The 26,280-nt window shown below is 37.8% G+C and overlaps 1 protein-coding gene and 1 pseudogene across 2 annotated transcripts in view; one reads left to right on the forward strand and one right to left on the reverse strand.

Annotated features, from left to right (window-relative positions):
* The window catches only part of SLAIN2 (SLAIN motif family, member 2), a 124,118-nt gene that overhangs the window by 43,669 nt on the left and 54,169 nt on the right, over positions 1 to 26,280 (reverse strand). Inside the window, exon 5 of the mRNA XM_011973064.1 lies at positions 5,580 to 5,728. Coding sequence (XP_011828454.1) covers positions 5,580 to 5,728 — 149 coding nt within the window. The remainder of the gene's footprint in view (positions 1 to 5,579; positions 5,729 to 26,280) is intronic.
* LOC105534343 lies at positions 7,353 to 8,957 on the forward strand (annotated as a pseudogene). Its single transcript, XR_001005253.1, has one exon. The product of XR_001005253.1 is annotated as a peflin pseudogene (transcript).

A 26,280-nucleotide genomic window follows, 5' to 3' on the forward strand; every position in this document is an offset into this window, starting at 1 on the left:
AAAATGACGGAAATCTTGATGTTAAATAAGTTAGACTGAACTAGGTGGTACACGGTGACTAGAAAAAAGGAAAAGAAAGAACAAAAGGATAGATACTAAAAACTGGAAAGGATTGCTAAAGAAAAGAAATCAGCGAAATGAAATGTCTGGTTTGCCTACTGGTAGAATAGTGGTTTTGGGGAGGAGGAACATATGTTTTCTGTTAAGACAGTACAGTAATTTGGACCATGTAGTTTTGTACATATTCACCATGAGACAAGATGCAAGACAAAACAATATTTTATATATATTTAGTATGAAGTATGTGGCATGATCTTGGAACTATCAACCTGTACAGAAATACAGTTGCTAAATTCTATCTTTTTCCTCCTCCTCCATCTCCTCTGGAGTTTATTCTCTTTTACTTAGTTATTAATCACTAGCATTCAAAGTTCTGAGCCTTTTATCTTCTCATTCTATGCCATATTCTTTCTCCTAAGGAATCTCAATCATACAACATAAATTATTATCTATATACTAAACACTCCTCATTATTTATATTTCTAATCTTAAGTTTTCCTCTGAGTTTGAGACCTATACACATCACCCATTTAATGTCTCTCCCCTTGGGTATGGCAAATGTATCTAAGTCAACATATCAGATCAATTCATGGTCTTTGCATTAACATCTAATTCTCTTCCAAAGGTCTCTCTTCCAGAATGATCCCAATATTCACCTTGTCGCAGAAGCTGGCAACTTAGAAATCACTACTGATATTCTTGTCCACCATTTCCTCATATTTGGTTCATTCTCTTTTTATTACTATATCCTTTCACCTTTACTACTACGCTTTCTATTCAGCACACACAGTCTATCATTATCAACCCTCCTCAAAAGCACCCTACATTCACTCTTGCCCCTCTCCAACCTACTTTCCATACTAGAATAACCTTTCCAAAATAAAATTGATGACATCCTTCCTGTCCACATACACTACACCCTTGTAGAAAACCCTTCAATATTTTTCTAGTGCTCTTAAAGTCCACAATTGGCTGGGTGCCCAGTGCAGTGGCTCATACCTGTAATCCTAGCACTTTGGGAGGCCAAGGCAGGTGGATCACTTAAGGTCAGGAGTTCAAGCCTGTAATCCTAGCACTTTGGGAGGCCAAGGCAGGTGGATCACTTGAGCTCAGGAGTTCGCAACCAGCCTGGCCAACATCACGAAACCTCGTCACTACTAAAAATACAAAAAAAAAAAAAAAAAAAATTAGCTGGGTGTGGTGGTAGGCACCTGTAATCCCAGCTACTCAGGAGGCTGAGGCAGGAGAATCGCTTGAATCCAGGAGGCGGAGGTTGCAGTGAGCCAAGATTACACCACTGCACTCTAGCCTGGGCAACAGAACAAGACTCTGTCTCCAAAAAAAGAAAAAGAATAATGTCCACAATCTTTAACATGGCTTATAAGGCTTTACAGAGTCTGGCTCCTATATATCTTTCTGGCCTTATCTCACATCTCTCCCTTCCTTACTCTTCTCCAGCGACTTCCTCATATATGTCATGCTTCATCCCATATGGAACCTTTGCACGTGCCTTTCTTTTTATCTGGAATGCTCTACTCCATCTCTTTTTTTTGAGACGGAGTTTTACTCTTGTTGCCCAGGCTGGAGTGCAATGGCGCAATCTTGGCTCACCACAACCTCCACCTCCTGGGTTCAAGCGATTCTCCTGCCTCAGCCTCCCGAGTAGCTGGAATTACGGGCATGCACCACCATACCTGGTTAATTTTGTATTTTTAGTAGAGACAGGGTTTCTCCATGTTGGTCAGGCTGGTCTTGAACTCCCAACCTCAGGTGATCTGCCCACCCTGGCTTCCCAAAGTGCTGGGATTACATGTGTAAGCCACCGCGCCCGGCCCCATCTCTTTCTTAGCACACTTAAATTGTTCTGAATCTTAAGGTTTCAGGTCAAACATCATTTCCTAAGGGAAAATTCCTATTTCTCAAAGCACTATACCTTTATTCCTTTATTTTATATATATATCACTAAAAAGATTATTTGTAGTATGTTTCCCCTACTAGATGATAAAACTCCAGTAAGTGCCAGTACAATGTTAATTTTTCTTTATAAAGCACCCCACCTCCACCCTTTCCCCAAAGCCTGATACTTAACAGGTTTGCATTAAAAATTATTTGAATATATGACGAATGAATGTGATTCAATAGAGGTGATACTAGACACGATATAAACAGATGCAAACACCAAAACAGGGATATACATGAGGCAAAAGAGAGACCTGGGGCAACCTAAACTTAAAAGACAGGCAGAGAGGAAGCAAAGGGAATGGGAAGTTATTGGTTAACCTGGGTAAAGAATTTCAGTATGGGATGATGAAAAAGTTTAGTATAGGATGATTAAAAGTTCTGTTCATCTGGATATGATAGTGACAGTTGCACAGTAACGTGAATGTACTTAATGCCACAGAAGTGTACATTTTAAAGGGGGAAAATGGATAATTTTGTATTATATAATTTTATGACAATTTTTAAAAGATGGGCGGAAAAGGAAGAACCTTCAATGAAGACTGAAAAGAAAAGAGCAGGGAGGGTAAATGAGGGTTAAAAAGACAATACACTGTCAAAAGAAACAAGTGAAGAAAATTTTAGGAACGAGTGATAGTGCACTGCAGAGAACCTGAGTGTGAAGGAGTAGAAACTGTTCTGCTGCAATATAGTACTTAAGTTCCTAGGAAGTTCTGCCTTACCAAAACAGTGCATTTCAAAAAAAAAAAAAAAAAAAAAAAAATCTCCTTGGGAAATGGGGGACTTACAACTACAAAGTTCAAACTTGTAAAAGCCAAATTTTTTTCCTTAAAAAATTTTAAACATATATATTTCAAATAGACATTGTATTTATAGCTATAGCTATCGTTCTATGAATACAGCTATAAAATTTAAACCATGTTAAACAGATGCAGTACTTAATTACATCTAGTTATGGTTCAAGAGTAACTGCCTCTCTTACACACTCCTAATATCCTCCTTACAATAAAGCAAAAAGCCACTCACTCAAAATTGCTATTTCTGAGGTGCAACAGCTTTGCTTTTATCCCTCAAGTCCAAATTGCTAGTCACCAATTGCTAATAATTCGTACTCCTTAGGACGTTTTAAACCAGGGGTTGGTAAAATAGCCTTCAGGCCAAATCTAGTCCACCACCTGTTTCTGTAAGTAGTTTTACTGGAACACAGCCATGCTCACTCATTTATGTATAGTCTATGGCTGCTTGCATGCTACAAGAGCAAAGCTGAGTAACTGCAACAGAGATCTTACAGGCAACAAAGACTAAAACTGTTTATTATCCGGCTTTTTGCAGAAAAAGTTTGCCAGAGCTTTATTTATTTGTTTACTGTCTGACTCCTCTTATAATAATATAAGCTCCAAGAAGTAAGTCATTTTTGGTCTATTATATTCACTGCCATAATTTCAGTGTTGAGAACAATGCCTATTATAGCAGATTCTCAATACATACTGTTGAATGATGAAAATTCCTAATTAAATGGTAAATTATATTATTTCTAAGTTGGGGTATTGAAAACAGTTTCTAGGATATATGAAAAAAATTTTTTTTTTTTTTTGGGCAACAGGGTCTTGCTCTGTCACCCAAGCCGTAGTGCAGTGGTGCAAACACGGCTCACTGCAAGAACTTCCTGGACTCAAGGGATCCTCCTGCCCCAGTCTCCCAAGTAGCTGGGACCACAGGCGCACACCACGCCTGGCTATTTTTTTTTCTTTATTTTATGTAGAGGTGGGGTCTCACTATGTTGCCTAGGCTGGTTCTGAACTCCTGGGCTCAAGTGATCCTCCCAAAGTGCTGGCATTACGGGTGTGAGCCACCACACCTAGCCCTCTAGAAATACTCTTTTTTCTTTCAGTCATGCTCCTTCTGTAGGAATATTCTCAATACATAGTCAGAAAATTTCCATACTTAATGTTCTGTGGCATTAAGTAGTACATTAATGCCAGAATTTGGTCAGAAAACGTTAAGTTATTTAAAATGGTATACTAGCTTGTCTACATTATTTCACATAATCTCTTATGAATATAACTTAAATCAAGCTCCAGGGTACAATTCAAACAAACAAGCTGACAGTCATACTAAACATTTTTTAAAAATCACATAAAGGCTATTGTTTTTTCAAAAGTGCTTCTTTGGCCAGGCACGGTGGCTCACACCTGTAATCCCAGCAGACTGGGAGGCCGAGGCGGGTAGATCACCTGAGGTCGGGAGTTGGAGACCAGCCTGGCTAACACGGCAAAATCTCATCTCTACAAAAAATACAAAAATTAGCCAGGAGTGGTGGTGGGCACCTTAGTCCCAGCTACTCAGGAGGCTGAGGCTGTGATGAACCAAGATCGCACTACTGCACTCCAGCCTGGGCAACAGAGCGAAACTCCGTATCAAAACAAAAACAAAAACAAAAAAAAAACAAAAACAAAACGGCTTATTTTCATAGAGGAAAAGTAATACTTTAGTGTCAAAACTGACCCAGATTCAGAACCTCTGTAATAACATCCCATAAGTTATTTGCATGTAATAACCACTACCCCTTATAGCCAAATAAACTTCATTTTATGTATGCCACTTTAACTGTCCCCTCTGCTTCTTGTGACCATTTTCAGCTTAAAGTCTAACCACAAGGCACATATTGTTTTCTATAATAAAGCCAAAATAAGTAATTTTAAGTACATGGCTGCCAAGTAAATATAAAGCAGAAAAACAAAAACAAAACTAATCATGCATCCATCTTTTACTATCTGAGTATTTCATAAAACAGTAAGAGTCATAAAACAGACTCGGAGAAATACAAGAAGAAATAAACAATATTTTTCCTACATTTCTGCCCACACTGGCATGCTACATTAAATGTCATAAATAGCCACAGACACATTTTGTCAGCTTTGTGAATGCTATTAAACAAAAGAGCATAAAAGCAGTTTAAACCTAAAATGCCAACTAGTTTTACATAACAAGGGAAATGAATACATTTACTTAGCACTTACTGTTAGCCAGAAAACACGCTAGGCTCTTTCACATAACACTTAACCCTTAAAATTACCTTTCAAGGCTCATCATTCTTATGAGACAACCGAGCTCACAGAATCAAATAATGCAGTGACAGAGCAATTAAGGGCTACAGTGAGAACAAGGTCTCTGTAGTTCTCCGCTTGTATCTTTCTACCACATCAGTTTCCCCAAGGAGTGGAATGTGAGATGATTTTATACAACACCAGACATTTTATATTTTAATAGTTACGTAACTTGTATTTTAAAAAACAGCTTATCATACGAAATTCATTATTTCATGGATATTATTCTTTAGGATGAGGCTAAATAAAAACAAGATTTTTTAAAAAGCTATTAAGTAAATGATAGGCCAGGGTTATATGAACATGGGAAAAACTCTCATGACCGTATGAACAATGAAATTTGAAAAATGCTCCAAGCAAAGAATTGCTTCCTAAAAACACACTGCTCAACATGTATGGTTTTTGACTAAAGAAAGCAAAGAGATGAATTTACAAATAAAATTATAGACATACCTGACATAGTTTGATCAAGTTTGTGGATAAGAGATTTTTTAGCACACTCAACATCAGGACTTGGGTAATCCAAAACTTGCCTGCACCAAACTAATGGACTAATCGATTTCTGCATTGGTGTAAGTTTTTTCTTTGGTGATGAATACAGCCTAGAAGAAGACAACAAAAAACAGAAAATTCCTTATTAAGCACAAGGTTATATAAAACAGGGATCCTTTTGGATCAATTTAAATAGGGGAGAACGGAGTAAAAATCATGGAGTATATTTTAAATCACCCACATTTACTTACTGCACAGGAAATTATAGTAAAACAATCAATATAAATCCAAATTTCAAATACTAAGTGAACCCAAATGAGGTATTCCTAAAGTAGGTGCTTTATTAAGACTATGAGAAAACACCTATCTTTCCAGCAGTTTATTCTATTTTCAACAGTACTTGACAAACTCCTTAATATATCCGTATTATTAAATCTAGCTAGGAAACAGGAGGAGGAGCTAAATTCCTTGCTCTGCACCTATTTCCCTTCCCACCACATACACAAACATCTACCATTAGTGATTCATTCCTTTTAGTTAAGCAGTATCCAATGTGTAGTCCTCTTTTCAAATGACAATGTGTTGGACAAAAGCAATACTTTAAACCCTAAATAACTAAATGTGAATCAATTACTAAATTGCTTCAGTTTCAGAAAAGAACCAAGAGACAGTATTTTATAAGCTAATGGCGAAGGTATACAGAAGGGAAAAGTTGAGCAGAAAATACGGAGGCATGTACATAAATTTTCTACATGTTTCTCAGATTAATCCAGATTATGTCAGTTATTATTAATTTATTTCAAGTGTGACCCCTTATGAAAAATGCAAATAGTTATTGATTTCTAACCAGGGTGATTTTCAAATTAAGACACGTTAAGTGGAATTTATGAAGCAAAATTAGGCTTTGATACTGTATATCTAGTGAAAGATTTCAATAAGGATAATTTCACATTTACATTAATCAAGTTAGTGTAATAATATGAAGTGTTGTTTCACTGTAAATATTTAAATAAATGCATATCTACAGAACTACAATAGACAAACTACTTTTAGTGGCAACAGTACCTTTTCCATCACTTGTCTCTTTTCCCCATCTATAACTTAGGTCTGTCACTCACATGCATTATTTAGTTTTGATCAAGATCATCAAGGCTAACTAATGGGGGTAGATGACCATTTCTTTAGTCTACAATCCAAATTCATTTGACAAAAATAGTGAAATAAAATCTCAATTTATGGAATAACTGTCAATTCAAAATGAAATCAATGGGGTTCATTCTATTTCCAATTTAAATACTGCAAAGATTCTTAACAAAAATCTCTACCTCAGCAACTCCACTTTAAAAATTGTCGTAAATTTTACATACTGATATCCTATGTCAGCGGATGTTTAGCAAGGTAAACCTCTATAGATGAATAATAAACAATAATAAAACAATTTTATGACATTATCACTACTCTTTCAATATATATATTTTTCCTACACTGACTGGTTTTACATAATTTACCCACATGGCTCACATGTACTAAGTACATAGTCCCCCTACTGCTGGCTATAAAATTCCTTTTTAAAAAGTGCAAAGCAGGGCTGGGTGCAGTGGCTCATGCCTGTAATCTCAGCACTTTGGAGGTCAAGGCGGGTGGATCACCTGAGGTCAGGAGTTCAAGACCAGCCTGGCCAACATCTCTACTAAAAATACAAACCCCGACCCCTTGCCTGCGTGTGACGTCAGAATCGCCATGGCCAGCCATCCGAACTGGCAGGGCTGCCCAGGAGCTGCAGGACAAGCACCAGGAGTCCCTCCGGGTAGCTACTACCCTGGACCCCCCAGTAGTGGAGGGCAGTATGGCAGTGGGCTACCCCCTGGTGGTTATGAGGGTCCTGCCCCTGGAGGGCCTTATGGACCACCAGCTGGTGGAGGTCCTTATGGATACCCCAATCCTGGGATGTTCCCCTCTGGAACTCCAGGAGGACCATATGGCAGTGCAGCTCCAGGGGGCCCCTATGGTCAGCCACCTCCAAGTTCCTATGGTGCCCAGCAGCCTGGGCCTTATGGACAGGGTGGCGCCCCTCCCAATGTGGATCCTGAGGCCTACTCCTGGTTCCAGTCGGTGGACTCAGATCATAGTGGCTATATCTCCATGAAGGAGCTAAAGCAGGCCCTGGTCAACTGCAATTGGTCCTCATTCAATGATGAGACCTGCCTCATGATGATAAACATGTTTGACAAGACCAAGTCAGGCCATATCGATGTCTACGGCTTCTCAGCCCTGTGGAAATTCATCCAGCAGTGGAAGAACCTCTTCCAGCAGTATGACCGGGACCACTCGGGCTCCGTTAGCTACACAGAGCTGCAGCAAGCTCTGTCCCAAATGGGCTACAACCTGAGCCCCCAGTTCACCCAGCTTCTGGTCTCCTGCTACTGCCCATGCTCTGCCAGTCCTGCCATGCAGCTGGACCGCTTCATACAGGTATGCACCCAGCTGCAGGTGCTGACAGAGGCCTTCTGGGAGAAGGACACAGCTGTACAAGGCAACATTCGGCTCGGCTTCAAGGACTTCATCACCATGACAGCTTCTCGGATGCTATGACTCAACCCATCTGTGGAGAGTGGAGTGCACCAGGGACCTTTCCTGGCTTCTTAGAGTGAGAGAAGTACGTGGACATCTCTTCTTTTCCTGTCCCTTTAGAAGAACATTCTCCCTTGCTTGATGCAACACTGTTCCAAAAGCGGGTTGAGAGTCCTGCATCATAGCCACCAAATAGTGAGGACCGGGGCTGACGCCACACAGGTAGGGGCCTGATGGAGGAGAGGATGGAAGTTGAATGTCCTGATGGCCATGAGCAGTTGAGTGGCACAGCCTGGCACCAGGAGTAGGTTCTTGTAATGGAGTTAGTGTCCAGTCAGCTGAGCTCCACCCTGATGCCAGTGGTGAGTGTTCACTGGCCCATTACCGTTACTACCTGTGTTCCCTCACCAGGCCATCCTGTCACACGAGCCCATTTTCTCCAAAGTGGAATCTGACCAAGCATGAGAGAGATCTGCCCATGGGACCAGTGGCTTGGATTCCGCTACACCCATAAATCCTTGTATGTTAACTTCTAACTGCCTGGGGCTGACCCTGCTCAGACAAATCTGCTCCCTGGGCCTCTCTGGCCAGGCTCTGCCTCCGCGGCTGGGAGCCCTCACTTGCCTGCCATGCTCTGCTCGGCTTCAGTCTCCAGGGGACAGTGGGCACCTCTCCCTGCCAATACTTTTTTTAATTTGCATTTTTTTTTTCATTTGGGGCCAAAAGTCCAGTGAAATTGTAAGCTTCAATAAAAGGATGAAACTCTGGGGGAAAAAAAAAAATACAAACCCCATTGCTACTAAGAATACAAAAAATTAGCCGGGTGTGGTGGTGGGCGCCCATAATCCCAGATACTCAGGAGGCTGAGGCACAAGAATCGCTTGAACCCAGGAGGTGGAGGTTGCAGTGAGCCGAGGTCACAATCACACCACTGCAGTCCGGCCTGGGCAACAGAGCAACACTGTCAAAAAAAAAAAAAAAAAAAAAAGCCTCAAAAACATTATGTTCAGTGAATGCATACTGACACTTAAGAATCCATTTACATGAAATGTCTAGAAAAGCATATGGAGCAGAAAAAGAGATTTGTGGTTGCCTAGGGCTGGAGGTAGGAATGGGAATGAGGTTTCTTTTTAGGGTGATATAGATGTTCTAAAATTATACGGTAGTGATAATTATGGTAATGGTTTGTCATTGTAAATATACTAAATTCACTAACATATAATGACTTTTTATGATATGCTGATTATAAGCTATTAATAAATGTTATGGTATATAAATTATATCTTGATAAAGCTGTTTTTAAAAAGTTGCAACGTGCTTTGGCATCTTTAAAAATACAGAAACTACTACAAACTAAATTAATACAACAATAATTCAAAATCAACTAAAACATCACAACTGCCCCCCCACCCCGCAAATCCCTCATTTCTTTCCTGTTGTTAATAGCATTATAATTCTTTCAGTTATAAAGACTAAAACCTTGTGAGTAATTTAGGATTGCTCCATCTTTTTTATTTTCTACCCTTATCAAAATAAACTATTTTTTCTCCCATTCCTGTACTTGCTCCCTTAATTGGGAATACAGAATGCTCCTTCCTTCCATTAGCAGATTAAAGCAACTTGTCCATACTTATTCATAGTGATGAAAAGGGAGAAAATGATACAGTAAGCCCTGAGTACACTAACTTTCTATATCACTCTATCCTCTTATCTGAAGTCTAAAAACAAAGGGCGTTGGCCCATATGATATTGGCACAAAATTCCTTGGTCAGGTAACCTTTGGTTGAGGTTTCAAAGTACATACTTCTAAACTTGCCAGAGGACACATGAGATGAGCTGTATCACATAACTGAATTCACCTTTAGCAGGACTGAGTTGTTTAAGTCTTTCAATTTAAAAGGAAATCCTAAGTAAACTCTCATTACAAATAAATCTATTGGTAATAACAATATATATCATATTCTTTGTTCATTTCTTACAAACACATGGACTTGTTCGAAATAACTACTTTGCCCACTAAAAACATTTTTTTTCATTTTGACACTTAAGAATTTCTTAAATCATAGAATATGATTTAATCAAGAGGGACATAATTCTGATGAACACAGCAAGTTTATTTACAGTTAATGCAACCTAAAACAGGTTGAGATTCAACAAGTTTTTACTTGCTTAAAAAAACAAACATTACTTCATTATCCTATTACTACTAAAATTAAATCATGGAGGCTCAATGGGGAGCTGAGCCTCCAACCTGGCAAACAAGGCACTGGGACATCCTATTCACATGCAGATAGTCAGACTGGATTAAAAAATAAGACACAATGATACGTTGTCTACAAAAGAAACATCTTAGATTCAAATTCATAAATAGGTTGAAAGCAAAAGAATGGGAAAAAATAAGACCATGAAAAAGTAACTATAAGAACTAGAGTGGCTATTATTAGACAATAGACTTTAAGATACAAAAAATTACTAGAAACAAAAAGGGACGTTTCAATACATCAGAAAGATATAACATTATAAATTTAAACATACCTAACGACAGTAATAGAACTGAAAAGAAAAATAAACAATTCAGAAATTTTGTTTTGTGGTTTCAATAGCTGACTCTTAATAACTGAAAAAAGAACTACATGGAGAATCAGAAAAAATACAGAAGACTTCAGCAACATTATTAACCAACTTTACTTAACCATTTATGGATTATGGGATGCTCCATCCAACAACAGAAAACACATTCTTTTTAATTGCACATGGAACATTCTCTGGGATAGACCATGGGCTAGGACATAAAGCAAGTCTTACTGAATTTTTAAAAACTGAAATTATTTAAAGTATGGTTTCTGACCACAATGGAATTAAATTAGAAATCAGCAACAGAAAGTAATTTAGCAAATTCCAAATATTTGGAAATTAAAAACATACTTATAAATAAAGTCAAATAATGTATCCCACAGGGGAAATCAGAAAGTACTGTGAACTGAATAAAAACAAAAACACAACATACCAATATTTATGTGATGACGCTCAAAAAGTGCTTAGAGAAAAATCTGTAATTTCAAACACTTAGGAAAGAAAAGAGGTCTAAAATCAATAATCTAAGCTTGAAAAATTAGAACAAGAGCAAATTAAACCCAAAGTAGGCTGGACACAGTGGCTCACGCCTGTAATCCTGGTACTTTGGGAGCCCGAGGCTGGTGGATCACCTGAGGTGAGGAGTTCAAGATCAGCCTGGCCAACGTGGCAAAACCCCATCTCTACTAAAAAATACAAAAATTAGCGGTGGGGGCGGGGCATCTGTAATCCCAGCTACTCAGGAGACTGAGGCAGGGAGAACTGTTTGAACCCGGGAGGTGGAGGCTGCAGTGAACCAAGATCCTGCCACTGCCCTCCAGCCTGGGCAACAGAGCGAGGTTCCATCTCAAAAAATAAAAATAAATAAATAAATAAACCCAAAGTAGCCAGAAGGAAGGAAATTTATAAAGATTAAAGTAGAAATCAGTGAAATAGAAAACGGAAAATTATAGGGGGAAAAACTGCTTTTCTGTTTTTGTTTGTTTGAGATGGAGTCTTGCTCTGTTGCGATCTCAACCCACAGCAACCTCCGCCTCCCAGGTTCAAGCTATTCTCCTGTTTCAGCCTCCCGAGTAGCTGGGATTAGAGGCACCCGCCACCACGCCTAGTTAGTTTTCTGTATTTTTAGTAGAGATGGAGTTTCACCATGTTGGCCAGGCTAATCTCAAACTTCTGACGTCAAGTGATTCATCTGTCTCAACCTCCCAAAGTACTGGGATTACAGGCATGAGCCACTGCACCCGGCCTATTCTTTTTTTAAAGACAAAAAAAGGATAAATTTTTAAGTGAGACTGATCTAGGAAAAAAGAAAACATAACTTACCAGAAACAAAAGAGAGGACATCGCCACAAACACTACAGACTTAAATTAAAAGGAATATAAGTGAATATTATGAACAACCTAATGCTAATAAAATAGATAAAACAGATTAATTCCTAGGAAACATAAATTATCAAAAAAAACTCTAAAAACTCAAGAAAGAGAACCTGAATAGACTTTTATAAACGAGACTGAATTAGAAATTTAAAAACCGGCCTGGCGCAGTGACTCACACCTGTAATCTTAGCACTTTGATAGGCTGAGTCGGGTGGATCACAAGGTCAGTAGATCGAGACCATCCTGGCTAACACAGTGAAATCCCGTCACTACTAAAAATACAAAAAAAACGTAGCCAGGCATGGTGGCACGGGCCTGTAGCCCCAATTACTCAGGAGGCTGAGGCAGGAGAATCGCTTGAACCTAGGAGGCAGAGGTTGCAGTGAGCCGAGATCCAGTCACTGCACTCCAGCCTCGGTGACAGAACAAGACTCTGTCTCAAAAAAAAAAAAAAGAAAGAAAGAAAGAAAGAAAGAAAGAAAGAAAGAAAGAAATTTAAAAACCTTCCCAGAAAGAAAAGTTCAAGTCCACATTTTTTCATTTATTAATTCTATCAAATAGTAAGGAAATAATGCCAATATCAATCCTACACAAACTCTTTAAGAAAAACAGACTTAATGGTAAAAGACCACATAGTTTCTCCTAAGACTGGGAACAAGGCAAGGATGTACACTCTCATACTTTTATTAAATGATATACAGTACAATAAGGCAAGAAAAAAAAAACTAAAGGTATTCTGATTGAAAAGAAAGAAGTAAAACATGTTTAATCACAGACAACATGATCCTGCACATAGAAAATCCTTTCTAAAACTCTTAAATTGAAAGAAATTATGTAACAAATGTGTTCTGCAAGGTCACAAGACACAAGATCAATAAGCAAAAAATTGTATTTCTAAACACTTATCAATAAACAACTTGAATATGAAATAGATATAGCAATTTCATTCACAACAGCATCAAAAGGAATAAAATACTCAGGAATAAATTTAACAAATGAAATGCAAGACGTACACTGCAAACTACAAAACACTGCTGAGAGAAATTAAAAGACATATGAAGAGATATACAATGTTTACAGATCTGAACACAAGACTGACAAGATGTTAACTCCACCAAACTGACCTGTAGAATCAACATATCCCTAGAAAACCTCAGCAGGCATTTTTAACAGAAACTGACAAGCTGATCGTAAAATTTATATAAAAATGCAAAGGCCAAAGAATGGATAAAACAATTTTGGGAAAATTTTTTTTTTAATTTTGCAAATCTCTGGACTTGCCTGCTTTTCAAATTCATCTTGTACACTGCAGTCAGTGTTTTCTAAAATACAAATCTGACTTTATTAGTATTCTTTTGCTAAAAATTCTGTGCCAGTTTCCCTCTGCCCTTAAGATGGAGCTTTTTTCTAAAAATGATCCCCACAGCTCTTGAGACCTAACCAATGATTTAACTGTCGTAGTTCTTCTTTAGCTTCATTTCTCACCTTCCTCCACCACACAAATTTAAATAGCAGCCATATGGAATTAATTTCTATTCCTGGAAAGTTCAACACTTTTGCTTCTAGGTCATTTGTGCATGTTGTTCACCTTGTAACAAGTTTCATTCCATTTTTTGCTTCCTCACCCTCCCCTGCTTAACTTCACCTAGCTCTTCTCTATTTTCTACTGGGTATCAGCTTAAATGTCAATTCTTTAGGAAAACCTTCCTGGAACATCTCTAATAAGATTGTATTAAGCGTCTCCACTATGTACAACACAGATGCAAAATGTTTTAAGAAAGTATCTTTGTAGACATTTAGAGTCCCCCTGTCAAAAAGGAAATTCTATCCCTTACACTCATTATAATAAGAGACTATATTTTATTTATTTTTGTCCCGTTTGAATTTTTTGAGTTGGTATTTATAATTTGAAAAGAGACATTTAAACATGTATTGCAGGCAATAAAAATGCTACACAGGAACTTCAAACATTATGCTAAGTAAAAGAAGCCAGTCACAAAACATCACAGATTGTATGATACCATTTATATGAAATGTCTAGAATAGGCAAATTTGAGATAAGTTGATCAGTGGTTGCCTGGGGATGGATGAGGGGGTGGAGAGAAGGAATGGGAAATGATTACTAATGAGCACGGGGTTTCTTTTGGGTATGCTGAAAATACTCTAAAACTAAATTACGGTGATGGTTGTACAATTCTGTGCTTGTACAAACTATTGAACACTGAAAACCACAGTACACTTTATTTTTTATTTTATATATATATATATATAGTTTTTGGAGACAGAGTCTCACTTTGTCACCCAAGCTAGAGTGCAGTGGTACAATCTCAGCTCACAGCAACCTCTGTCTCCCAGGTTCAAGTGATTCTCATGCCTCAGGCTCCCGAGTAGCTGGAATTACAGGCGTGCGCGACACCATGCTGGCTAATGTTTGTGTTTTCGGTAGAGACCAGGTTTTCCCAAGTTGGCAGGCTGATCTTGAACTCCTGACCTCAAGTGATCCACCCGCTTCAGCCCCACAGTGCTGGGATTACAAGCACGAGCCACCATGCCCAGCGCACAGTACGCTTTAAACAGGTGCATTTTATGGTACATAAATTATATCTTGATAAAGCTGTTAAAATGTGAAAGGAATAAATTGTCCTTTCAAGATGCCACTTTTTCCCTTAGAACAATCATTACAAGGGAACTAACCACTATTTTTTTTTTTTTTTTTTTTTTGAGACAGTCTCGCTCTGTCACCCAGGCTGGAGTGCAATGGCGCGACGTCTGCTCACTGCAACCTCCGCTTCCCAGGTTCAAGCGATTCTCCTGCCTCAGTCTCCTGAGCAGCTGGGATTATAGTCGCGCACTACCACGCCCAGCTAATTTTTGTATTTTTAGTAGAGATGGGGTTTCACCATGTTGGTCAGGCTGGTCTCGAACTCCTGACCTTGTGATCCACCTGCCTCGGCCTCTCAAAGTGCTGGGATTGCAGGCATGAACCACCGCACCCGGCCTAACTACTATTAAATACAATTTACATATACCGTTAAATACTGAGTTATTAGAAATGTAATTAAGAATACGATAATACAAAGCTTACAATAAGAAGTCACATTTTGGCCCATATGTCACACATACCTGTATAATATGGTGATTAAAGACAACTAAGACTATAACTATTTTTTAAGTGTAATAACTTTCAGTAACATGGAAATGTACAAATATAAGAAATAATAACCTCCCTTTCTCTACCAAAATTACACCCCAAAATTATTTACAATTTGAAGTATGTCTCTCCAGACTTTTCTTCACATTGTTAATATACTTCTTCACATAGTAGATGGATATTAAGTAAATAATGGTAAGAGGAAAGAAGACAGGAGTTACTTTGCTGAATCTGTGGTAACCATAGTAATCACTTTTCATATTGTAGCCAGCTGAAAGTAGGCTACTGAAGCCAAGGACAAAAATGACTTAAATTTAAGATAAAAATAAAAGTTATATTAAAAGCATTATTGAAATAAATTTCTTTAGATGCAAATTTTTTACAGGCTGAGGAAAATAACAGACTTTTACTACCTCTAAATCATCCCTCTCTACCTATTCACTGAGTAAGGTACATTCAATGCACAGGACACTGTCTTCACAACATTCAATGCACAATCCCCAACACAGGCACTTATACATGCTCAAATATTTGGATCTGAATTAACACTAAATAAAAAAGCAATATGAAAAGAGATAAAGGGAGGATACCAAAGTAAATTAAAGTGGCCACTTTTGTAACTTTATTTCCATTTTAATAATTCTATAATTAATCTTTAATTAATAAAAGCTTATCTTATTATCTTTAGGCTGGGTGTGGTAGCTCACACCTGTAATCCCAGCACTTTGGGAGGCTTGGGCAGGCGGATCACCCGAGGTCAGGAGTTCAAGACCAGCCTGGCCAACATGGCGAAAACCCATCTCTGCTAAAAATACAAAAATTAGCCAGGCGTGGCTGCGGGAGCCTGTAATCCCAGCTACTTGGAAGGCTGAGGCAGGAGAATCACTTGAACCGAGGAGGAGGAGGTTGCAGTGAGCTGAGATCACACCACTGCACTCCAGCCTGGATGACAACAGCGAAACTCCATCTCAAAAAAAAAAAAAATACAAATATCTTTGGTTTTACTCACAAGCAAATATAATTTAATAATTCTAAACCATTAGGATACATTGCTTATAATGCTTTAATAAGCCTTCTTAGTCAATGTAACAGTAATTATAAGAATTTATATTGTATTAAATGCTCATTACATGTCAGGCATTGCTTCAATATTTTAAATATAGTAACTCTTTCAATCTTCATTACAAAATTGTAAGATAGGTGTTATTACAATCTCCATTCTACAGATGAGGTCACTGAGACAAGTGAGGTAAGTAAGTTGTCCAAGGTGGCACAGCTACTAAATGGCAAAACCAAAATTGCTCCAGAAGCAGTACTCTTAAATATTATACTTTACTGCCTAATCGCATTGCTAAAAAAGAATATAAAAGATTCCTAAGTTAAAGACTTTAATAGGGCCAGGCATGGTAGCTCACACCGGTAATCCCAAAACTGTGGAAGGCTGAGGTGGGAGGATCACTTGAGGCCAGGAGTTCAAGACCAACTTGGGAAACACAGTGAGACACTGTCTCTACAAAAGTTTTTTTAAAACATCAGTGGGGCTGGGTGCGGTGGCTCACACCTGTAAACCCAGCACTAAGGGAGGCCAAGTCAGGCGGAACCCTGAGGTCGGGAGTACGAGACCAGCCTGACCAACATGGTTTAGTTTAGAAACCCCATCTCTACTAAAAATGCAAAATTAGCCGGGCATGGTGGTGCATGCCTGTAGTCCCAGCTACTCAGGAGGCTGACGCAGGAGAATCGCTTGGGAAAAAAAAACTCAGCCGCACATGGTGGCAGGTGCCTGTAGTCCCAGCTACTTGGGAGGCTGAGGTGGGAGGACTGCTTGAGCCCAGTTCAAGGCTGCAGTGAGCTATGACTGTGCCACTGCACTCCAACCTGGGCAACAGAAAGAAACCCTACCCCTTGAAACAGGGAAAAAAAAGAAAAAAAAAAAAAAAGACTTCAATATAATCATTCTAACAGCCACAACGTTCCCTGCTTTCTCCTAAGCCTTACCAACAATAAAATATTTAAGGTTTCAATCAATCCCAGCTACTACTACAACCAAAAATCACAATTAAATTGAAGAAAAACACATTCAGTTCAAATATATAGTATCTTTTTGAACTTCTAGATTGTTCATAGTGCTATTTTATTATTATATTTGGCCCATCAGCTAACTAAAAGACATATAATACTATATTTATATAAATATATATAATATGTTCTTCTGGTTTTTAGAGGAATATTAAAAATATTACCAATAATACTAATAATTATTAGCAAAGCAAACTTCATTAAGTTTTAGAACAGAGCTATTTTCAAGCACTGAAGTGACATTAGTTGCAGGGTAGAATATATGAGTATGTATGACAGAACACAAAACAACATGATGAACCCAGAAAACAGTGCAAAGCAAGCAGAGTAAACTGAAGAAAACCTTGTAAAGAAGCGAATTTCAAACTTTTAGAAATAGCTATTACGATTCCATTTTCATTTAATGACTCACTTTATTCCCATTCCAGTATGGCATGGTTTTTTTTTTTTTTTTAAATTTTAAGAGAATAAAACAATTTTGATATTTCTTGGAGTGTCACTAAACTTGAGGTTGAGAATTAAGTCTTTAAAGAAAAAACTCGTAGTGCTGAGCCATAACTATGCACCTGGGAATGCTGGGAACACTAGTTACAGTGAGACCAACCTAGATTGCATCAATCAGAAACTGAGTTGCTTCCTTTTAAGAGAAGAAGACAGGAAGACAAGGAGTCTCAAACTATTCCAGACTCACAAACTGTGGCAATAGCTGCAATACAGTCCTTATGTATACTAGCACAGATCTTTTCAGCTACAACTGCATATATAGATAGCAATTACTAACACAGGAAGTTTTTTGTCCACAAAAAACATACATGGGTATATGTACGGATATGTGCATATATAATATATACATATAAACATTACACACATACGTAATCCATGCAGTTTCTTTTAGAGTACTTTGCTTTTTAGTGACTAAAACAGGATCTTACCCATAGAAACTATGTTAGTTCCTGGCTAAAACGTCATACTTTCAGCAAATGATATATTCTTCAAATCCAAGATAATAATAATGCATACTGTTACGACTTTTAATAGTTTGTCAACTTAATAATTTAGGTTTAAAAAATTAACACTTTTTCATACTGTTAATAAAGTATCTACAAATAAATTACCTTGGAAAAGATACAGGAACATAAAGTTTGAATCCACAAGACACTGATAACAAAGGCTTATTAACACAGTAAAGATTAAAAAGTTGTCATCTCAGAGAATTTTCTACCTGCAGTATTCCTACAGGTTCTAAAATTATTTTGAGTTATAATAAAATTAAAATATTTTACCAACTTTGTGAAAATATAAACCAGATAAGAATGAGAAAACAGATAAACAAGCAATTAGATACAATCTACATTTATATATTTATAAATACATAAAATATATGCATATTAAATACGTGTTTAACCTCAACATTCAAATGCTAAAGAAAGTTAACAATATTTTTATGTTACATGCCAGAGTAGGAGGTAAGAGAGATGGGCATATTGTATTCTGCTCATAGAACTAAAGTTAATATTTAAGAATACCAGGCTAGACATTCTCTTCCTTTTTTCTTTTGAATTATATATAAAGATAAGAATGGGTATGTGAGGATTCCTGAGGTATACTGTATTCTGAGATGGTCAGAAAGCACAAAATACACTTGGGGGGAAGAAGGAATCGTATTATTAGAATTGACATTGTCCTAAAAGAAAACCTAACCTAATCCTCCATTGTTAGAGTTTGTGATTCTGTGTATATACCCAATTTTTATATAATTATATAACTGTCTTCACATGGGATTCTAAGCTTCCCAAGAACAAGAATAAGAATATTTCACATCATCCCTTATGTCTCCTCACCCGCAAAGAAAACTTCCTGACACACAGTAAAAAAGGAACACAAGGAAATAAGTATGAAGAATTCATAAAAGAGCATGGCATTTTTTCCTGAAATACTATTAACAATGAAAATTTTTGGCCAGGTGCAGTGGCTCATGCCTGTAATCGCAGCACTTTGGGAGGCTGAGGCAGGCGGATCACAAGATCAGGAATTCGGGACCAGACTGGCCAACATGGTGAAACCCCATCTCTACTAAAAACACAAAAATCAGCTGGGTGTGGTAGCGGATCGCCTGTAATCCCTGCAGGAGAATCGCTTGAACTCGGGAGGTGGAGGCTGCAGTGAGCTGAGATGGCGCTACTGCACTCCAGCCTGGGTGACAAGAGCAAGACTGTTTCTCAAAAAAAAAAAAAAAAAAAAAATTTTACATTTTTTCTTGGTCCTAACCATTTGGTTACCAGTTGTAGATCAGCTGAATCAAATTTTTCCTATTTTAATTCATAATTAAATCATAAATCATTTCATTATTTGTTCCTTTCAAAATACCCGTAACAGGCCGGGCGCAGTGGTTCATGCCTGTAATCCCAGCACTTTGGGAGGCCAAGGTAGGCGAATCATCTGAGGTCAGGATGAGACCAGCGTGGACAACATGGTGAAACCCCGTCTCTACTAAAAATACAAAAATTAGCTGGGCATGGTGGTGGGTGTCTGTAATCCCAGCTACTCGGGAGGCTGAGGCAGGAGAATCGCTTGAACCCAGACTACAAAGGTTGCAGTGAGCCGAGATTGCTCTACTGTACTCCAGCCTGGGCAACACAGCGAGTCTCAGCCTGAGGGGGAAAAAAAAAATACCCATAACAATTAACAAGGATCTCTCTCCCAAGTGACAGTAATCAAATTATCCCAATTTCTGTAAGAGGCTAAATTTAACTGCTCTAATCCCTTAACTTTTTCCCTTTCCCATCAGTTTTTTCTATATCACTTACAACTGTTTAATTACCAAAGCTAGAAGTGATGATTTGAGGGTCTGAAAATGCACATACAGTGAAAAAATGAGCTCTTCTATTCCTTCACTTTATATAGCCCAGGATCTTTTTGTTATTCTATCAACTCTTAAGATACAACTAAATACTTGTTCCTACTATTTTATTCTATGTTTATCAGATAACATTTTTTTAATTTTAAAGTTTTTGTTGCTGTTTTGCCATAACCAACTATTGGTTTTTGGACATACATAATTTTCTAATACGTCTAGTCTTTCTCCTTGGTGTCAGTCACACAGCTCTAAACTGCTTCTTATGGACATCCCCCCCAAAAACCCTCAAAATGGTATCATCTTTTCCAGTCAATAAATCAAATTTTTTTAGCCAATATCGACTGTTTTCTCTCTACATATTCAATTAACATATCCTATTATGTTAATTAACAAATTCTTGTTAAATCTATCCCTTTCTTTTCATTTCCACTGACCTTGATCTAGTCTAGGCCCCATCTCATCAAGTACAGACTGTTACAATAATCTTAACTGTTTTCTCCATACCTAGCAGACTTTCGTATTTCCAATCTATCTACACTCCACCACTTACGCTCTAAAACACAGATCTACATACCACTGTTTCACAGCCTAAAAACTTTCCCATCAGATATACTCCACAGCTTATTTTTCAAAATTCTGTGTTATCAGATTCAAAACTATGTCCTTTGATCTTTACTCCAGTAAAAAAAACCTTCTGCGTGCAGCCAAACTGACCAAATAAATGTTTGTTTCATGCACGGTGGAGAGTTTAACCTATGGATTCTTTGTTCATAGTTATTTTCACTACAAGGGTGAAAAAAAAGTTTTCTTTATCTAACCTAGCCTTACTCTGCCTTTCAAGACTGACCATGAAGTCTTTTTTGAAGCTTTCATGAGGCTTTCCAACCATCAAAGTTCTTATGACTATTTCTTACCATTATAGATAATGCTCCACCTATGGCAGGTATTCAATAAATGTCTGATGATTACTTCTTGGGAGACCATTCATTCCAGTTTCCCCAAGGCAGTTCTAATTTAAATATACTGTTCTGACATCTCATCTGGTTAGTGCTCCGTTGACTCTCAAGTAGTGCCCAATCATTTGACTTATTCTTAATTTTCAGAACCGCACTGTATTAGTCAGTTTTCACGCTGCTGATAAGACATGCCTGAGACTGGGCAATTTACAAAAGAGGTTTAATTGGACTTACAGTTCCACATGGGTGGGGAAGCCTCACAATCACGGTGGAAGGCAAGCAGGAGCAAGTCACGTCTTACATGGATTGCAGTAGGCAAAGGGAGAATGAGGAAAACACAAAAGTGGAAACCTCGGATAAAACTATCAGACCTTGTGAGAGTTACTCACTACCATGAAAACAGTATAGGGGAAACTGCCCCATGAGTCAATTACCTCCCACCAGGTCCCTCCCACAACACGTGGGGATTATGGGAGTACAATTCAGGATGAGATTTGGGTGGAGACCATATCAAGCACTATTCTGACTTAGAAAATGTAAATAGGGCAAAGTAACTAGAATACGAAACTTATTACTACAATACAGTACTAGTTATTTCTGGTCACTCTGACACCATACCAGAAGTATTCTTTAAGGCAATGGTTCTTAATCTGTGGTAATTCTGCCCCAAAGGGACACCTGGCAATGTCTGGAGACACTTTTGGTTGGCCAGGGATGCTGTTGGACATCCTACAACACACAGGATAGCATCCACAACAAAGAGTTATCTGACCCAAATGTCAAGGTCGCAAATTCTGCTTTGGGATTATTCTTATAATAATGTTAATAAGATCAAAATAACATTTTTAAACAATGTGAATGTTTTTTTAACTGGACCTAAACGATCTTGAAACCAAAATGATATCTATTATTTCCTTCTTAGGTAAATGGCCTAATCTTTAATCATTTAGCTTGATGTGATGTGATGGTTTTCATGCAACATATAAGTAGTTGGTATGAAATGGAAAGAGTATCGCTGTGGACTCAATACTTTGGTTTGAATTCAATACTTTGGTTTGAATACTTCAGGGCACAAGAGGTGGACGCAAACCTCAGAGGCTGTTTTCTAGCCAATAAAGGTAGCTATGACTTGTGTCCTCGCCTACATACTACACACTAACCTCTCCAAAATGCCATTTCGTTAAGAGCATTCAATATTCAAAAACTCTCCTCCTAGCTTTCACAGGCCATTCACAGTATGATCTCTAACCCAATGATTCAACTTCCTCACTTGTTCCCTAACAAACGTCCCTTTAGTTAAGTATCTTCACAGGCCTTTTCTCCACCCTACTCAAATGTATCACTCGCTCTTTTCCCTAAACATCTTGATTCTCACAGACAGCAAAAAATACCTTTCCATCTGTGCCCAAATCCAAAGTCCCAGTTCTCACTTTTAAGCCCATATAAATATTTCTTCTAGAAAATATTATTGGTTTCAGAGAGAACAGAATTCTATGTTCATTCTGTCTCCTAGCCAAACTCTAAACACCCTGAAAGCTTATGCTCCACTCAGTAATTTAAACAAATATTCATACAGCAGTTACCACTGGCCAGACATGGTATTAGACAAAAACTTGAAGATGAATTAAGATAAAACTAGATTATTATACCTCACATAAAGGTTGTTAGCCTCTTTCACTCACAGGGTGCACTACCATCAAGACTTATGGTACCTGCTCATCAAGTTCCAAACCTCTAGATTCAGGTTTCTAGGATTTATCAGTTTTTTGGGTTTTGCTTTTTAATCCACTCCAGATCAGTCCTAAGTATAACCAATGGCAAATAAGAATTTCACTGTGACAGGTCAACACAGGATTCACTATCTCCCCCACTCAGAGGAGAAATGAGCAGGCCCACTCAAAAGATACAAGCATTCACAGCCTAAAATTACTATTCTTTCTGTATCTACTAAATAGGTATTAGCAAAAACACACAATTTAGTCTGACTATCACTATAAAATATAGTACCAATTAGGTATTAAACGCATACTAAAAACCTAACTTGAGAGCACCTATTAAATCGCACTCCTCAGGCTTACTGGAGTCAAGGGTCACTTACAGACTTAGCTTGGCCCACTCTTGCTTCTCATTTACATTTTCCAAACAAAATAAGCCTCAAGAGCCACACATAATTGGGTACTTTCTTACTGTCTCACAGAGGAGCAGAAGCTCCTGAATGGAGTAGTGGAGGGATGTGTGGGGGAGGAGTTTCAGTCTAGTACACTGCAGAAGTGGGAGATGATTTGATTCATCCTCGTGAATTATAAACCTGATTTTTAACTAAATACAACTTTGTCTTATCTTTCCAAATATTTTAAAAAATTTCATATGTGATACTATGGTACTACATTATCTTGCATCTATTATTCTTCACATTTCAAGGAGATATAATCAATATTTTTTTCTCTAAAGTCTCTAATTTCTATTTTATTCCAGAATGTGAGACCTTTCCCAGATCCAAGTGAACTGTTTTGCAATCTTTAAGCCACTCCTAAAGACCTAAAGTCTTCCTCTTAAATAAGCTAGTTTGTCTTAAAGTTGTTCATTTCCTCCGTAACTTCGATCCCAAAATGAAAGATCTCAGAAGATGTAATTTCGAGTAAATGAAAGAGGTGAAATAAGAACTTACTATTACCAAAGCCTTAAAACCTACATTCTTTTACAAATTCATTTTTGCTACTGAAAATCAGCCCAACAGGAGTCACATGCAATGTGCTCTGGCAAGTACAGATAATTACTATAAGGAATAGTGTATTCAGGTAATGCAAACTATTTATATTAAGACACTACTTAACTCTGTTATTTACTGCCCAAATTGCCTTTTTTAAAAAATCATGTCAAAATTACATGTATTTTTATAGTTATAGATATGTTCCTAGCAGAAGAGTAAGGAGGCAAGGGGCTGCATAAGTGGAAGTAGAAGGCAAGTAGCCTTTTTGGGCTACCAGGGTATCAGCACCAGGTTCCCTGGGCCATCTGGCATAGGAATTTGAATACAGGGTGGCCCCAAAGATGTGACTGAGGAGTAGTAGCAGCATCAGTGATCCAGAAGGCTCATAGGATGTGAGCTATACAACTTTAGTGTTCCTTATCTGATATTCCTAAAAACCAAAGTTGTGTTTTTCATGAAAACAGACTACATGATTTATTTAGGTAGATCTGATAAATGTTTTAATAGTTACACTTGTGGAATTTAACTTTTTCAATGTAAAGTTAAGAACATTATAAGAAGCATTCTAAACCACTTTCGGTTCTGGGTGCTATCCAGTTCAATAAATTTTTTTTTGCCCAATTAAACTGTTAAATTTAAAACAAACAAGAATAATGGATCATAAGATCATATATATGTCTTGGGTTCCAATTCTATCAAAAATATGCTATCATTATAGCATAGTGCTCCACCTATGGCAGTTACTCAATAAATGAAACCATATTTATTGAAGCCAAAATTTATCCATCTGTGATATATAATCTTACTACCACTAAGTAACAAGGAAAACTACCAGTAAAAAGGCTTTTAATGTATCATGTTATATTATGATCCCCACATGATCACAGAGTAATAAAACCAACTTAAATTTTATCAACAGGATTTTTTAAATTACAAAAGCAGGGCCAGGTGTGGTGGCTCACACCTGTAATCCCAGCACTTTGGGAGGCCTAGGCGGACAGATCACGAGGTCAGGAGAACGAGATCATCCTGGCTAACATGGTGAAATCCCGTCTCTACTAAAAATACAAAAAATTAGCCGGGTGTGGTAGCAGGTGCCTGTAGTTCCAGCTACTCGGGAGGCTGAGACAGGAGAATGGCATGAACCCAGGAGGCGGAGGTTGCAGTGAGCCGAGACTGTGCCCCTGCACTCCAGCCTGGGCGACAGAGCAAGACTCTATCTCAAAAAAATAAAAATAAAAAAATAAAAGCAATTCACGTCTTACCAGAAAACTTGGAAATCACAAAAGGTACAAAGAAGAAGTTTAAAACAAAGTGCTTCTGTAATCCTACTAAACAGAGCCATGCCAGTACTTCGGCTAATTTTTAAACTTGTTTTAAAAATCAGACACTACATCTAGAGAGTATTTTCTTCTTTAATTCGTCATGGGAAAGTACAGATTCGATACTACCATTATTCAGAATCTGTGAGAAATATCTCATCTGTAACTGGCGTAAGGGTCATGTAAGAAATTTGGTCTCATTGTTTTATAGCTTTGCCTCATTTTAACCTAACGTCACTGATAGATTGATACCATTTAAATTAATATCACTGAACTCTTACTATACTGTGGTCCTGTTTAGAAAAACAAAGACGAATGTGATACTGTCCTCCTGCTTAAACTGCTCACAATCTAGACTACACAGACCAAAGTACAAGGTGGTTGTATTAAATATACTCTAAAAAAGGATATGTAAACAGTGATAGGTTAACAATGAAGAAGAAGTAAACCAAGTTAAAAATTTAAGAGAATTTCACAAAGGAAAGAAAATCTGTATCGTACCTGAATAATAAGTAAAATTTGGTAAGGGGAGGAGGAGGAAAAAACGGATGAACATCAAAAGCCAAAGGGCATAAAAGTTCTTGAAGGTTCTGGCAAAAGCAAGTAAATCTAGGAAAAGGGTAAATTAGTGCTGGACTGCTGAGGACTTTTAAATATCCTGCTAACTCATTTTTTTCACCAGGCAAGATAATGACTCTAATGGTTTTCTAAATTCAAACCTACCCTCAAGAGGAAAACAACTGGCCATTACTGAAGATATTCAGAGAAATGTGCCACAGACTTAAAGGGAAAACATCCATGATGCTTCCTTTGCTAAATATCTCCTCACACTTAAGCTTAGCACTCTGTCTTGAAGGTATCTTTTTTCTTTTTTTTTTTTTTTTTTGAGACACAGTCTTGTTCTGTCGCCCAGGCTGGAGTGCAATGGCACCATCTCAGCTCACTGCAACCTTGCAACCTCCGCCTCCCAGGTTCAAGCAATTCTCCTGCTTCAGCCTCCCAAGTAGCTGGGATTACAGGTGCCCACCACCAAGCCCAGCTAATATTTTTGTATTTTTCGTAGAG

The sequence above is a fragment of the Mandrillus leucophaeus genome, unplaced genomic scaffold (assembly GCF_000951045.1).
Source record: "Mandrillus leucophaeus isolate KB7577 unplaced genomic scaffold, Mleu.le_1.0 Scaffold1337, whole genome shotgun sequence".
NCBI lineage: Eukaryota > Metazoa > Chordata > Mammalia > Primates > Cercopithecidae > Mandrillus > Mandrillus leucophaeus.